The 15,885-nt window shown below is 37.1% G+C and overlaps 1 protein-coding gene across 7 annotated transcripts in view; it reads right to left on the bottom strand.

Annotated features, from left to right (window-relative positions):
- unm_sa1614 (un-named sa1614) overlaps positions 1-15,885 on the bottom strand; it is a 46,283-nt gene that overhangs the window by 7,398 nt on the left and 23,000 nt on the right. For all 7 annotated transcript variants that reach the window (XM_051912758.1, XM_051912755.1, XM_051912757.1 and 4 more), the window contains exons 10-24: positions 15,138-15,238; positions 14,782-14,851; positions 13,372-13,459; positions 12,817-12,865; positions 11,379-11,542; positions 6,286-6,419; positions 6,000-6,091; positions 4,617-4,803; positions 4,401-4,486; positions 4,183-4,298; positions 3,833-3,900; positions 3,588-3,695; positions 2,827-3,073; positions 2,521-2,703; positions 1,732-1,795 (exon numbers count right to left, since the gene is read on the bottom strand). In XM_051912758.1, the coding sequence (XP_051768718.1) occupies positions 1,732-1,795; positions 2,521-2,703; positions 2,827-3,073; positions 3,588-3,695; positions 3,833-3,900; positions 4,183-4,298; positions 4,401-4,486; positions 4,617-4,803; positions 6,000-6,091; positions 6,286-6,419; positions 11,379-11,542; positions 12,817-12,865; positions 13,372-13,459; positions 14,782-14,851; positions 15,138-15,238 (1,757 nt within the window). The remainder of the gene's footprint in view (positions 1-1,731; positions 1,796-2,520; positions 2,704-2,826; positions 3,074-3,587; positions 3,696-3,832; positions 3,901-4,182; positions 4,299-4,400; positions 4,487-4,616; positions 4,804-5,999; positions 6,092-6,285; positions 6,420-11,378; positions 11,543-12,816; positions 12,866-13,371; positions 13,460-14,781; positions 14,852-15,137; positions 15,239-15,885) is intronic.

Here is a 15,885-nt window from a genome sequence, read left to right as displayed (position 1 = left end):
TACTGTTTTACTGTATTTTTGCTCAAATTAAATGCAGATACTTTAAAGGCGACCTATTATGCAAAATTCACTTTTATAAGGTGTTTCAACAGATGTGTCCACAGTGTGTGTAAACAACCAGCCTACAGTATAATGGTAAGAATCCACCCACTCCTTTTTTATAAACCCCATAAATCATAAAGTCTCTCCAAATGAGCGGTTCCAGATTTTCCCCTACTCATAAGCCCCGCCCATGAATTAGCTTAGCTCCTCCCCTGAGTGAGCTGTACACAGTCCGCCATTTTTATCTCCTCGCCAGAGCATTTAACAGCAGCATTCAAATAAAAAAAATGTATTCTTACAGTTTTTTTTCAACTGCTTACACACAAAATCCTTACTTGTCACACAATTTCTGAAACCTGACACTCAAACACCAGAACCACACACCAAATCTTCAAAACTGTACACTATTTCTCGGCATAAAACACTTTTTTCAAAACACAACACACAATTCTCTATGTAACACAAAAATATAACAAAAAAGTATCTTGATTTCATTTTTCAAACACAGCCATTGTTTCTGTCCAACTACACATGGTTGATGTATTTCTTTTCTTTCGTACTGTGTAATACTGTATTCACAACCACAAATGCTTACAGTACAAAAATAAATAGTTTGGTTTCAATCTTGCTTGCGTGTTTACCATGAATTTTTCAACATCTCTCTGCTAATTACTTTCAATCTTGTACAGAAATGTACATAAGAGCTCATGAAAGAAGAGCTTTAGGTTTTGAGTAACTGTGTGTATATGATATAACCAAAAATAGAATATAATGACAAAGGTATTTGCAACGTAAGACAAATGTTTGCTTTTGAGATGTGTTTGAAATATTTTGAATGCAGTGCTTCAATTTGCAAGAGATGTGAGGCTATTTGTATTTTGTGTGCAGTTCTTGGATTTGTGTGTAAAGTTTTGAAAAAAAAAAAAAAGGCAAAGTTTTGAAAATGTGTGTAAGAAGTTGACTAAAGTTATTTAATCAAGAGCAGTGAGTGATTTTCTGTTTTTCTTTTGTTGTTTGGTTCATATTAACAGCATATATGTAAGTACTGTATTATGCAGGTAATGCAGATAATTAACTTTCATGATGATGAAGAACTGCAATGTCACGTGAGCGTGGCCGCGATAGAGATGATAATCAAAACCAAACAGATGTTTTGTTCGTTTTTGGCAGAGAGGCATCAGCTGTAGGCTCCGCCCTCCTCTGGGAAGTGGGATGGGGAGCACCAGCTCATTTGCATTTAAAGATACATGATGCACAAACACAGCATGTTTTTCCTTTCACTCAAAAATGGGCATTTACAACATGGTGTAATAAATGATCTGTGGGGTATTTTGAGCGGAAACTTCACGGACACATTCTGGGGACACCTGAGGCTTACATTTGTAAAAAGGGGCATAATAAATATCTTACTGACACCAAACTTTTGAGCAGTAGTGTATTCACTTTAGGATTAATAATGATTATTCATGTATAATATTTGTATTTCCCAATAAAAGTGAAATGATGCATAATTCTGTGCCTTTACTTGCCAATTTTTACTCACATTTGTCACTTTCTTAGGTCACTTTAGATAAAAGCATCTGCTTAATGACTATTTTTCAGCTTTTAATACAAAACATACTGTAGTTTTTTGGTATTCCAGCAAATAGCCAAGAGAGGTCAGCATTTGTAGCTCCAAAAAGCACTTACACACACTTCTGGAAAGGTGAGCTTGGACCACCAAAGTTTATCGGACATGAGGGTACTCCATAATCTGTACACAGAAAATATTGGCAGAAAGAAAACACATTCATATAAGTCGATGAGCTGAGGAGGATTAAAAAATATTTCTATAAGAATATTTAATTTTATAGTGACTTTAGTTTTTATAATAATTACTTTTTAAAAATATTATAAATATGTTAGAGCTTAACATAAATAATACAGTTTTTCACAATTGCTAAGACACATTTCTTGAAATCGTCACCCATTTTCTTACAATATTAAACACAAAGCCACATCTTCAAACTAAATTACTGAAAGTATAGTATTGTATTGAATATTGTATAGTATTGAATTTCTGTATATTCAGCACTTGCATGCTGTAAAAAGTTGTTTTGATGATGTCTGAGGCTGAGACAAGCATCACAGTTCAAAATGTGTTATAGTGAGTGAGAATGTGTAAAGTAAAAAAAGTGCATGAGGTTTGCAAATGGTGTCCCACTGCCTGAACATGTTGAAGGTTTTGCAGAAAGAATTATTTATTTGATAAATAGGTTTAGGTCATTGAGAATTTGGTTCAGAGAATGGGGTTTAGTGTCTTAGCAATTATAAAGAACTGTAACAGAAGTATATTCACCACAGAAATGTCTTTGACTTTAAAGAATGTTATTCATTTCTATGATTTCTTCAGGCCTGGAAATCATGATTTTAAATTCCCAATTATTTTAAGTTTTTCATGACTATGGGAAGATGCATCCTTCCAGGTTAGGCACATACCTGTAGGTCCCTGCCGTGTAGAGTGGGGGCTGGGGGGCACCTGAGGGGCGGGCTCAGAGTAGGTGCGCTTGTGTCGGATGATAAGAGGGGGAGGAGGGGTTCGTTTCTTACTGCTGCTTACTTCATGAGACATCCAGCCATCAGGTGAGCTCATTGGAGGGGGAGGAGGGGGGACATTTGGAGCTGGAAAGGACATGAGGAGTGTAAACAAGACTGAGAAGAGAAGAGAAGAGAAGAGAAGAGAAGAGAAGAGAAGAGAAGAGAAGAGAAGAGAAGAGAAGAGAAGAGAAGAGAGAATTTTCTCACCTCTGACCCGGGGTGGTAGTGGCGGTGCAGGTGATGAAGGGGGCGGCGGAGGGGGACTGTCAAGGCTGCGCGTCTGAGAGTTGGGACTGGCATACACCTCCCTCCGGTTTTCCCCTCGGGCCAATGCTAGCCTCCGACCCACGTTGAACAATCCCCCTCCGCCACTTCCTCCTCCGCCATGAGAAGCAGAGTTACTGTGATACAAACTGAATGGCCGTCCTAAGCGCTCCTTCTTCACTGGGCCCATCTACAAATATGGACCATCACTGTTACACATCAGACCGTGAATTGCATACTACTCAAATACAATCGGTGCGTCCGAAATCTTATACTTCCGAGTAGGTACTACATTTGAATTTGAATTTACTTCGCTATAATTAAAAAAGTGCATTCCATATAGAATGAATATGGGTAGTATGAATGAAATCTAGGCGTACTACATCTGCCATGTTGTTACTGTCATGTGACCTACCAGCGTCAGTTGCATTGCTTCACTGCCATTCATAAATCCTCTCCTGTGGCCTCATAGGATAGTAAAGTGAATCCACTGAATGCACACTTCAGAATCTCGGTGGATGCAGTAGGCCATCTACTGTAGTTTGGACAACTACTCTGATGTTGTACTGTTTTTCGCATACTATATAGTAGGGAAGTATTCGATTTCAGACGCAGTGAATGTCTCATGTATTTATGCTCTATTAGCACTATATGCGCATTTGTTCTGTTAAGTTATGGGTGGTGTAGTCTTCTTTTGTTGTCACCTTGTCATCTAGGTCATCATCACTCTCGTACAGGTCATCCTGCCGGAGTCTCCAGTCATATTCCACGTGCACGTGCATGTTAAACTGGTTGTTCTGTGACTGGTGGATCTGAACAGTTTATATAAAAGACCATGTAGCTGAAGTGTACAGCAAACATTTGGTTCAATAACAGTTACACCCACATTAATATCATAATGATAATGACTTGCTTTAACAGGTTACTGCTGGAAAGCTCTTTGACTCACCAGCTCCTCACACAGTGTGTGCTTCAGTCTGCGAGCCATGTCCAGTCCCGTCTCTCCACTATCATTCTCTATCACAGAACAGCAATTATCATCAGCACAATGATCATCCTGCTCTTTAATTAAATGAGCCAACAGCCAAACCGGCCATCAAAAGAACACCATGAGCCTCCTTCCTTTAACAATGACTAATAAGATGCTGATAAAACCCTATGTAGCATTAATTAAAGCTTAAGTGTGTAAAATTTTCAATGTTAAAATACTTTCTCCTATCACAGCATAAACTAAAATTAAGATAGATAGATAGATAGATAGATAGATAGATGGTTTTGGGGTTTGAGAGTTTCACATACTGATATGTGTGTTGGCCTTGGCTCTGAGCAGAAGTTTAAGGCACTCAGTTTTGTTGTGCTGACAGCAGTAATGCAAAGCAGTGTTTCCCTTCATAGTCTGAACGTCCAGATTATTACTGAAACAGATGACAAGACGAAAAGGCAGTTATGATGAAGATAACGTACATGCAGAAAACCAACATCCTTTCATAAGAACAATGCTGTTTTTTCTAACTGACCAATTGTGGAACAGGAAGTCAGCCACATGAAGTGATGTCCTGTCAGCTAATAAAACGGCTAAGTGTAGTGCAGTTTCCCCTTTTTCCTGTCATAACACAAAATGTCATTTAGCTATTAAAAAGGGAAGACCCAACATCTACAAAACTATAAACTATAAACTATAAAACATTCATGTATTTAAGCAGAAAATGAGAAGGTGAGATGTGTTTTCTGACCTGTAGGTGGCATGGCAGTTGTTGGCTGAGGTCTGTTCTCTCAGTGTATAGCTGTAACAGGCTGAAGATGTCCCGACTGCGAACAGCATCCTGTAGATATTTGCGTTTTGTTTCCGGTGAGCCGCTGCTACGCTGTGCAAACTGCCATTCCATATATTTTGAGAGTATGAAGTCTTTACGTACAGCCCTGTCGATAACACTGAATTTTAGTACACTGTCTTTTATTGGGTATCAAAATGGCAGTGAAATTCAACAGATGTCCGATACCAATAAAATGTGCAGTGAAATTGTAAAAATGAGCATCTCTGCAATGCCTACTAGCTCATTGCAAGCCACAGCCAGCATAACTGGAGCTCTTATTAGTGCAACTGTCCTCTCTTTTCAGGGTACCATGTTGGACAGATGTGGGTTGAAACGCTATAGAGACTGCCATTAGGAAAAAATCCAGCCCTGAGTCCTGCTGAGACAGGCAACAGCTGTCAGAGCTCTTAAAGGGGCCACGCTTTCAAATGCATTTTTTTTGTGTGTGCCTGAAGTCAACTCAGTTATGCAAGGATTCTTGCACCAAAAAAAGCTGTTATTTAGTTATACATGAACATTTACACCTTCTCTCTGACCCTTAAAATTGCACAGGCTATTATGTTACTGTACCTTTAAAACTTGGGCCTACAATTACCATTCAAAGGTTTGGGGTCAGTAAGATTTTTTACTTGAAAGAAATTAATTCTTGTAGTCTGCCTGTATTGTATTGATCAAAAGTGACCATAAAGACATTTGAAGTCTTACAAAAGATTTGTATTTGTATTTAAACATGGAAAGTCTAGAAAGGAAAGAGGGGGTGGGGGGATGGGTGGGTGGCAGAATGAGACTCTGGAACAGACAAACACTGGAGTAAACTAAGCATTTCCTGTGACCTATAACATCCCTAAAGTAGTTTCTGGAAATATGAATGCTATTTCAGTACTCCGTGCAAGAATCTAATAATAGCACTATTCATTTAGTCTAGCTGGTCTAGAACATTGTAAACAACCATACTTTCCTCCCATTGATCGTGACAACAGGGTAAATGAAACCGTTCAGTTTGAAGGTTAAAGTAATTTGGATGTTCTTGAGCTTTTAAATTACTTTCAAGAATGATCAATTTAAAACAAATTTAAAAAGCTCTGCACCATCTGCAGACAGGTTAATTGTGTACAGAGAGGTTACGCCCGGCCGGACCATGAAGAGTGCTCTTTTGCGGGGAAAAATTGAGAAGGAATTGAGTGGTGCGAATGTTATGGGAAATGCTAAAGACATTGGGTGCTATGGGGACACAGAGACTCCAAGAGCCGAAACCATTTGGCTGCCATTTGAAGAGCAATTACAGGGCTGCTCATCACTCACATGTCACTCTCTGCTGACGGCTTCACAGAGGGACTGGGAAGATTGGCCTCCACAATTTCATTAAAACCTGAATTCCCCACGTTTCGCGCCAACTAAGGAGCAAAACAGAGAGAAAAAGCCATAAACCTGCAGGTAATGGTTAAGAACGTGAGAAATCACTGATATTGTCATACTCCCAACTCTGTCAAACTCTCTCTATACATGAATGTAATAAAGATAGCAACCAGCTACATTTAAAAAAGCATGACTTGGTTTTCCTCATCTGTTGATCACCGTGAATCCCTACCAGCAATTCTGAAGTGCCTAGTTTGTCCAGAGAAAGTGACTGAATACGTGAATAATGTACACCCATTTCACGATGGATCCCTGAGCATTCGATGCACGTCAGGATTCCCAGGTTTATAGAGATCCAAGTCGGATCTAAAAGCAAAGAAAGTAAAGAAAACACATTATCAGCTGCTTAAAAGTCAGAAACTGCATGGGGTAAATGATGGCTTAATATCAATAAATACAGCCTGATTGAAGATTACCCATTTTACACCCCTCATGTTCTGTGAAGTGTAATTTGTTAACACAATACAAAAATAGTATGTAGAAACCAGAATAAATAGTCTATACCTCGTAACTTGTAACCAATAATGGGGCCTCATAAAGGTTAACAATATATATATATATATATATATATATATATATATATATATATATATATATATATATATATATATATATATATATATATATATATATATATATGTGTGTGTGTGTGTGTGTGTGTGTGTGTGTATGCATGTGTGAAAATAAATCTAAAATAAAATATTAATTAATACTATAATAGTATATAAATAATGCTAAAATAAGTGTGAACCTGCTTCAGTGATATTCAACAACACACACTGTTTTTTTGCAATGGAGACAGAAGGTGCAGCTGAGGTAAATCTCTTCAGCCAAACCATTGGCACTTCTGCCTATACACGCCTATAAATCAGGGGCGTTTCCTCCGAGGAGGCAAGGGAGGCAGTGCATATAAAACAACACAAATATTACAAATTATGACATTAAAAAGAGCGCAAGTCACTCCTATTTCTAAAGGAACACTGCCCAACAGCGACACCCGCAGGTAAAGTTACAGCAGGAGTCATGCCTCCCTTTCTACTCATAGAAAACCATTAGACCCCTAAAGCGTGCAGTGGGTTTTGTGGGGGGTAATTGAGAATGAATGGGGGAAAGTCACGTGAGAGGAGGCAATGTCTCCATCGTGCTATGATTGGATGTAATTGGTTATGAATGTATATGCACGTTCCGCGCGTCAGTTTGAATGAACAAATGATGGCGTCAATGGGAATTGAAAAGTAAGTAAACAGTTCACCCAGTTAGATATTACCGCTTTATGTCACGTCAAAATCAAACTTGAAATGGACTGAAAACATAATGATTGCGGGGTTTTTAGCGCAATCAGCTTGGTGAAATTAAAAGTACATCTTCCTGTCTGTGACAGACGGTGTTTACGGAGCATGACTGATGATTCAAAATAGCCTAAGTTGACTATTAAAAAGAAAAACCATCAATACACAAATAAAATACATTATTTAAATTGTTACAGCCTTTAGTTATTATTTTGGAATGAATATAGAAATGCTTAAAACACTAACTTGATGAGATTGACTTGGTTTTGATAATTAGAACATTTATTACAATACATTGTTAATGTAAAATTACAAAATAGAATTGTATTTGGTTTCTTTTTTTATGTAATGTAAAGTAATGTTCATTTAACAAGGAAGATGTGTCAACGTAAGAGTAATGCACATGAATTTACATTTGATTCATAAAAAATTAAAAAATGTGCCTCCTCATTTCAGAACACCACGGCACGCCACTGCTATAAATCCTGCAGGCTGTTCTCTCTTGTACACTCACTGGGTTTTAATTTAATTAAACATGATTTATGGACAGGCATTTAAAGAAACAGCATTTACAGAGGACCAGCTTAGGTGCCCATCTCCAAAGCAGCTGCTTAGTTTCCATTTCTAACTCTGTCCAATAGCACTGTTAAAATAAATATTAAAGACTCTATCATATAAACCATGTCTGTGTGAATTGTTCAAGACACTTTGACATCAGATTTTTGTTTGTGCAGTCCTAAGTAGACAAAACTCACATTTAGCTTTCAGTACATTTTAAATGTAAATGTTTTTCCAGGAAAACTGACCAAAAATATTGAAGACTCATGATGCTATACACCACTGTACTGAACAAGAGTGTAAAATATTAAGATTAGGAGAACCAAATGCAAAAATTTAAGAACTGTAAAGTAACTGAAAGATGCATTATGATTAACCGCTATTCTGAATATAAAACAACACTGCTGCCTTCACATGCTATCGGAAGTTTCTTACTTCCAACTTCTGAAGTCGTGATTATGAGCTAGTCACGTACAAGTGCTTTGTTGTCCGAAAAACAGTAATCATAAGGACAGCAGATTTATTCTTGGGGAAATCTTATCAAAGCCAAAATGTATTACAGTTTTTCTTAATTGCTAAAACCCATTGGCTGAACAAAGTTCTCAGTTGCCTGACTTCATTTAGCTAATTGTGCAGTCTGTTGTCAACACCTTAAACCATTTCACATGGTAAAACACAATTTGCAGATCTCACTTAGACTTTTCAGCAAAACTCTAAACACATTCTCAAAACACATTCTGCACTCTAATGCACATGTCATCCATACTGGAAAACACAAGTGGCAACAATCAAATACAAATAGATAACACATGTCATTGATTGAACACAACCACTCAAAATTGATGTAACCTGTTTCAAATGATGTGACACAACCAATATAAGCCAGTTCAGAGAGCAAACAGGTTGTTGAAGGTGGGAAGGAGAAAGTCTGAGAATGGATAGAAGAAACAATGTGAGAGGACGAGTGCGTATGCGAGGTGGGCGAGGAGGAGGAGGAGGAGGGCAAGAAAGAGGAAGAGGAGGAGGAGGGCAAGAAAGAGGAAGAGGAGGAGGAGGGCAAGAAAGAGGAAGAGGAGGAGGGCGGCAAGAAAGAGGAAGAGGAGGAGGGCAAGAAAGAGGAAGAGGAGGAGTAAGAACAACAAAAAATTGCAAAGAGCAAAGCAGAGTAGTAATTTCTGATCAATTTTGAGCTACTATGACAGAACATGTTTTCGTTCATCAAAAGACAATGACGGAGAAATATTAAATTTGTTTTGAGATTAAAAATGTTTTGAACAATGTGTTTTCTGTTTTTTTGGTGTATTGTTTACTGACTGCTTGATAGTGTATATCATTTTGATCACTTTGTTTATGATTTGAGAGCAGTGCTTGATTTTGAACACAGGTAAAACTGATTTGAGGCGAAAGTTTCATTTTGCGAGAGGAGTCAGAGGTCTTGTAAATAGTGCTTGAAGATAAGGTTTTGTGTTTAATGGTTTCAGAAAATAGAGCAAGGTTTCAGAAATTGTGTTTTAGCAATTGAGAAAAACTGTAAGATATTTAATTTTCAATAAAATATGGCATCCCATTCATTGACAACCATATAAACATTCACCACACTATCTGGATACATGCTTGCTTGCTGACGATTCTGTAATTTGCACAGTAGGATAAATAAATACTATGGTAGTCAATTGGGGGGCGAGATCTGTTTGGTTACTGACATTCTTCCAAATATCTTTCTTTGTGTTCAGCAGAACAAAGAAATTCATACAGATTTGGAAAAACTTGAGGGTGATTAGATGATGACAGAATTTTCATTTCTGGGTGAACTATCCCTTTAAGCATGAATTAATGCATATTAGTGCACTGGTATTGTAAAGTGTTACCCAATATTGAGATTCTACAGAGCCCCTAAAGGGACGTGGTGGTGGAAAAAAATTGGGATGGGATGAAACATTTTTTTTCAAATCTTTTGCGTTCCCTCGCAAAGATATTATCGTTCCCTTGCTGTGAGCTCGGACAAACACTTCCTCTTTAATGTCCCGCTGGCTGGCAGTAGTGTTTCAGTCAGCTCCATATGTTAATAATGCACACAAATAATGCGCGACTCATAGAGTTTGAACTTGTTGGACTCAAATATAAAGAAATGCAGTCAGTGCTTATGTCAAGCAGTTCAGTAAAGGTGGCAATATATTCACAGATTTGAGCTTCCCGGATCAATAACTCGTGAGCTAAACGTTGTTAAAACACAAATGCAGCTATTTCCAATCACAGTAACCTAGACAACGAGCTACAACAACCCAATCTTCCTCAAATGTGCTTTATAATATATAAATTGGTCTCTATGAGCAGGCGGCGGAGAGACAAGTCTGAAGGGACCGTCTGAAAAGTGCAAAACACAAAACCCTTTTGCTCATTTTATATTGTGAAAAATACTCAATAACTTCACTGTAACACACTGTACTGTCACCAAATTCAGTTCATACGTCACTGCTCTACTGCTGGTTATAGGTACTACAACACTTAGTACACAAATGATGTTGGTACACAGATTACATACAACAGCTTTTGCATGATAATTGCTTACTGAATTTGATGGCATTGCAATTTATTTAATATTTTAACTAATAACAGTGAAGTTATTGATTTTATTTAATAATTAATAATCATAAAAGTTATGCTTTTTTTTTTATCAAATGAATTGTTCCAGTACAACCAGCAGGAGAGCAGTGATGTATGAACTGAATTTGGTGACAGTACAGTGTGTTACAGTGAAGTTATTGAGTATTTTTCATAATATAAAATGAGCAAAAGGGTTTTGGGTTTTGCACTTTTCAGACGGTCCCTCCAGACTTGTCTCTCCACCGCCTGCTCATAGAGACCAATTTATATATTATAAAGCACATTTGAGGAAAATTGGGTTGTTGTAGCTCGTTGTCTAGGTTACTGTGATTGGAAATAGCTGCATTTGTGTTTTAACAACGTTTAGCTCACGAGTTATTGATCCAGGAAGCTCGAATCTGTGAATACATTGCCAACTTTAACTGCTTGACATAAGCACTGACTGCATTTCTTTATATTTGAGTCCAACAAGTTCAAACTCTAAGAGCGTATGGAGCTGACTGAAACACTACTGCCAGCCAGCGGGACATTAAAGAGGAAGTGTTTGTCCAAGCTCACAGCAAGGGAACGATAATATCTTTGCGAGGGAATGCAAAAGAACAAAAAAAACAAAAAATTTCTCCCACCCCAAATTTTTTCCCACCACCACGCCCCTTTAGGGGCTCCGTAAGATTATGCCTATAGTGGTTGCCGCCATTGACACTGAATGATAAGCATATTCATGTTCCATGCTATTTCAGTTCAGAGAACACCTTAAAACTCATAGCACAAGTCCAGAAACATTTGTGCTAATGTAAAGACGTTATTTTTGCACCTGTGGCCCCACAGTCGCAGCAAACGTTGTTTCCAGGCATGCGACGAATATCCTCAGTGATGGATCTGGTCAGATCCTCCACGCTGTTCTCCCCACTTGTCCTCCTCTCATCCAGAGCCACATTTAGAGCCTCCTGCTTACTGTTTGTCAGCACTGATATCCACCTGATAAGGTGTAATAACAAATACAACCATTAGAGGGCGACAAGAAACTGCATATCGTATTCCCATTTTATGCACCATGCATTCAAAGTCATTTGTGACTAATGCTGATCCAGCTCTGAGAGGTTAGTTTATCTGCAATTAATGAGAAAATGCCCTTGGTCACAGCTCGGGGAATTTTGTAAACAGGTTTTGCGCACTTCTAGTTGGTGTATAACCTTTCTTGGATTAATTTCTGAAAATTTGCAGTATAATGCGACTATCAAAAATCTTTCCCCTTGCTCCTCTTCAACTCTGACATTTAGCTAAAGATGGAAGCCTGGGCTGTGATCTGACACGAGAAGCACTTCAATCATCGTACATGCAGCCACATCTGAGGAAGAAATGTTACATATTTCTCTTTCTCTCCAAGAAAGGAGGCTCTGTTCCTCCGTCAAGATGGAAAGGTCAAATTGGAAGAGGTGTGTGTGATGAAAATTATACAAGCTCTTTCCTATCTACACATTCTCATCTGACAGTCACATGAGTGGACTGAGACTCAGACAAATCAGTGTCTGGCAGAGTAAAGGCATTTCTCTTTAAAGAGCCCATGAAATCAGAATCAGATTTTTGTGGCTTTTAGTTCATATCTATGAGCTTTTAGGTCATCTTTATGCTGGTGTACTCCTAAACGGTGAAAAATTCACTTTGAGCACATTTAAGAGTTTGTTGTTTTTGAAAGAAGTTTCTTATGCTTACCAAAGCTGCATTTATTTAATGAAAAATACAGAAATATTGTGAAATATTATTATCATTTAAAATAACTGTTTTCTATATGAATATATTTCAAAATGTAATTTATTCCTGTGATGCAAAGCTGAATTTTGAGCATCATTACTCCAGTCTTCAGTGTCACATGATCCTTCAGAAATCATTCTAAAATGCTGATTTGATGCTCAATATACATTTCTTATTACAAAAAATATTGATGACTAATTCTGGATTATGTGTAATCAGATGCTCTCAAGAATGAGAATGCCCCGTATTAATATGTCAATACATAATTTCAAATATTTCTGTAATAATTCGAGATACATTTTGTGCATAGTTATAGATAAATGTATTATGAATAATAATTTACATTGCTTTTTATTGTTTGGATTTCTGCGCAATTATGTCAAAATTACTTATTGAGGTACATAAATGCTTGAGTAGGTTTGAAACAAACCAAATAGTGCCATTTGAACAGTTTGCATTTCAAGCATTTATTGCTGTGAATAAACAAAAGAAATACTTACGCCACACAATCAGGCTCATCATCAGCCAGAAAATGGTAAGTGCGATTATCTAAAAAAAAAACAAAAAAAAAACACCCTCATTAATCCTTGTAAATTCACAATTCATCCTCAGCTAGCACCAGCTAACGTGTAATCAGCAAACAATCAGGAGAGATAAAACAGGTTTGAGGTCCTTTGTTAAAGTACAAGTGTCAGGAAAGAACAAACAATTTGTGCTCAAGTGCAAATAGTGAATTTAAATTGTGCCCTGTTTTCAGAACAACCTGCATTTAGTTCAAGGACTCTAGTATTGTTTTTCAAAACATTTCATGATTGCTACATAACGTAATAATGACACTAGAGACCTGAGGCCAGAATAATGCATGGATGCATGCAGATACAATTAAGCAGTTCACTTCACCAAAAATAGCCTGAGGCTGATTCGCTTCAGCTTTGCGTGAAGATCCTGAAATCTACCTTTGATGTTTTTTTTTCTTCCATTATATCACATGGGAGAGTGTGTGATAGACCGAGCTCTTGGTTGGGGAATGCTGAGAGAGTGCGTGGTTAACTCACGTGAGATAAGGTCAAAGCATTTCTTGTCTTCCAGACTTGGTTTGACTTGGCAGGTGAGGAGGTTCAGTTTAGCTGGTGATTTATTAGGCTGCAATGAAGGGATAGCACATATATCATCACAAAAGGCCTGTCTAGTGTAATTTTGTGCACATCACAACTGTATTGTGTGCATATCAGCATTAATTTCGGACACTGAAAATGCAACTAAACATCAAGTATAAAACATAAAATAATATAAATATGTATAATTATATAAATACATATGTAAGCAAAAGTAATAATTAATAAATAAATAAAAATATACACTACTATTACAAAATGTGGGTTTTTTTGGGAAGAAATAAATAATTTTATTCAGCAAGGATGTATTAAATTGGTCAAAAGTGACAGTAAAGACATTTATATTGTTATAAAAAATTATATTTTAAATAAACGCTGTTCTTTTGAACTTTTGTTCCACAAAGAATGATGAAAAACGTATCACAAATGTTTCTTAAAGGTGCAGTAAGCAATTTCTGAGAAACGCTGTTGATATTTCAAATCAACAAAACAAACACGCCTCTACCCAAAAGGTTCACACCCCTATCTTTATGGCTCCGCCCCCAAATTCCTGAACACAGGCACCTTCCCCCTAATGAGTGGACACACCCCTTACTGCTGATTGGCTACAAGTGTGTTTTGGTGCTCGGTCCGATCCACGTTTCTTAGAAATCGCTTGCTGCACCTTTAAGCACCATCAGCATATTAGAATGATTTCTGAAGGATCATGTAACATGAGGACTGAAGTAATGATGCTGAAAATTCAGCTTTGCAATCACATGAATAAATTACATTTTAAAATATATTAAAATAGAAAACAGATAGAAACAATTTTTTAGTAATATTTCACAAAATGACTGTTTTTACTGTATTTTGATAAAAAAAAAAAAAAAAAAAAAAATCAGCTTTGGTGAGCATAAGAGACTTATTTCAAAAACATTAAAAATCCCCAAACTTTTGAACAGTAGTGTAAATATAAATATAAACACCCAATGCATCATATTCAGGATACAAAATAAATAAATAAATAAATAAATAAATAAACAATAAAAGTTAAACAATAAAAAGACAGATCCACACAGTACAATATTTCTAGGTGTAAAATGCCATATTAAGGTGCATTGTTTGATGTCATATACATGTTTTTCATGACAAAAATTTCATAATTGGTCTGCATATGCCTCAACTTGCAGACATCTCTAAATCTGAATTTTTACTGTATTTTAGTAATCTAAAAGCCTTAAGAGTGCTTTACTAAGGTTATACCATGTTAGCCTACTATATACCCTAGAAGTGAACATGAATGTATCCACCAGCAGAAGAAAAAAACTGCTTGCTGCTGTATTTACAGAGAGTGATGTGAGTACTCACGGTTCCATGAGCAATGGTAAGATAGCAGTTTTGCACGGTACATTTCCTCTTCTGCCACATCTTCCTCAACCTATCAGAGAAATGAGATTACAGCACAGCATCCACATCACATTCTCCTCAATCAACGCAAAGCTATACGGTGAATGGAGTGACAGATCTGTGCGTAACTCCCAGGACAGCGTGTCCTGCCACACATGAATAATTTAAAATAAAGGGCTAACAGAGCACTTCCAAAAGGATCTATCAGGGAAATCTTAATGAAAGAGTGGAATATACGTCATGTTTGAAGAATATAGGATCCGGGAACAGAAATTCGATAATATCATGACCATTTGTTTCAACATGAATTCATTTACCCATCACTCCTCTTGTAGAGGTAGCCTGATTTCTCTGTGCCATATTGCTTGTTGCCTTGAAGCTGATGCATGCTGTACACGGTCTGTCTGCTTAGAGAATCCTGCACAACAGAAGCAGAAATGAGAAAGTCATGGTTCGTTTATATGTGGCGCCCAAAAAGCTTTTTTGATTTTCATTGCCTCAATGCATGGGATTTTGCACATGACAGCTTAAAGGGATAGTTCCTGTATTTTCTTTTTTCATGGGAACAAAATAGAAGAATTTTAGTGGAATCTTCCCAATGCTCCTTTTCATAACATGAAAGTCAATAGAAACCAGGGCCTTTCAACTACAAAAATGACCAAAAAAGCATCATAAAAGTACCATAAAATTAGTCTATATGACCTTTTGGATAGATATGCGATAGACATTCTGCAAAATATCTTCTTTTGTGTTCCATGGAAGAAAGAAAGTCATACAGGTTTAGAGTGAAATGAAGGAGAGTAAATTATGACAGAAGTTTCATCCTTGGCTGAACTTGGCTGAGGAGAAAGTCACAAAATGTCACTGATGCAGAAAGGTGAGAGGAAGTATCGGCTCACAGTCAATGTCACACTATATTGCACATGCAAATGTTTTCAACTAATGTGGGAAACATGAGGTGACAGTTCACATGCAAGTGTTTATGGGTAATTAGGGCAGCTCAGTAACATCACATGCTAATTAAAAAAAAAAAAAAAAACATCTCAACTTACTCTCCTGGACTGC

This window comes from Ctenopharyngodon idella, chromosome 11 (genome assembly GCF_019924925.1).
Source record: "Ctenopharyngodon idella isolate HZGC_01 chromosome 11, HZGC01, whole genome shotgun sequence".
Lineage (NCBI taxonomy): Eukaryota > Metazoa > Chordata > Actinopteri > Cypriniformes > Xenocyprididae > Ctenopharyngodon > Ctenopharyngodon idella.
This window is presented reverse-complemented; position numbering and strand designations above follow the sequence as displayed.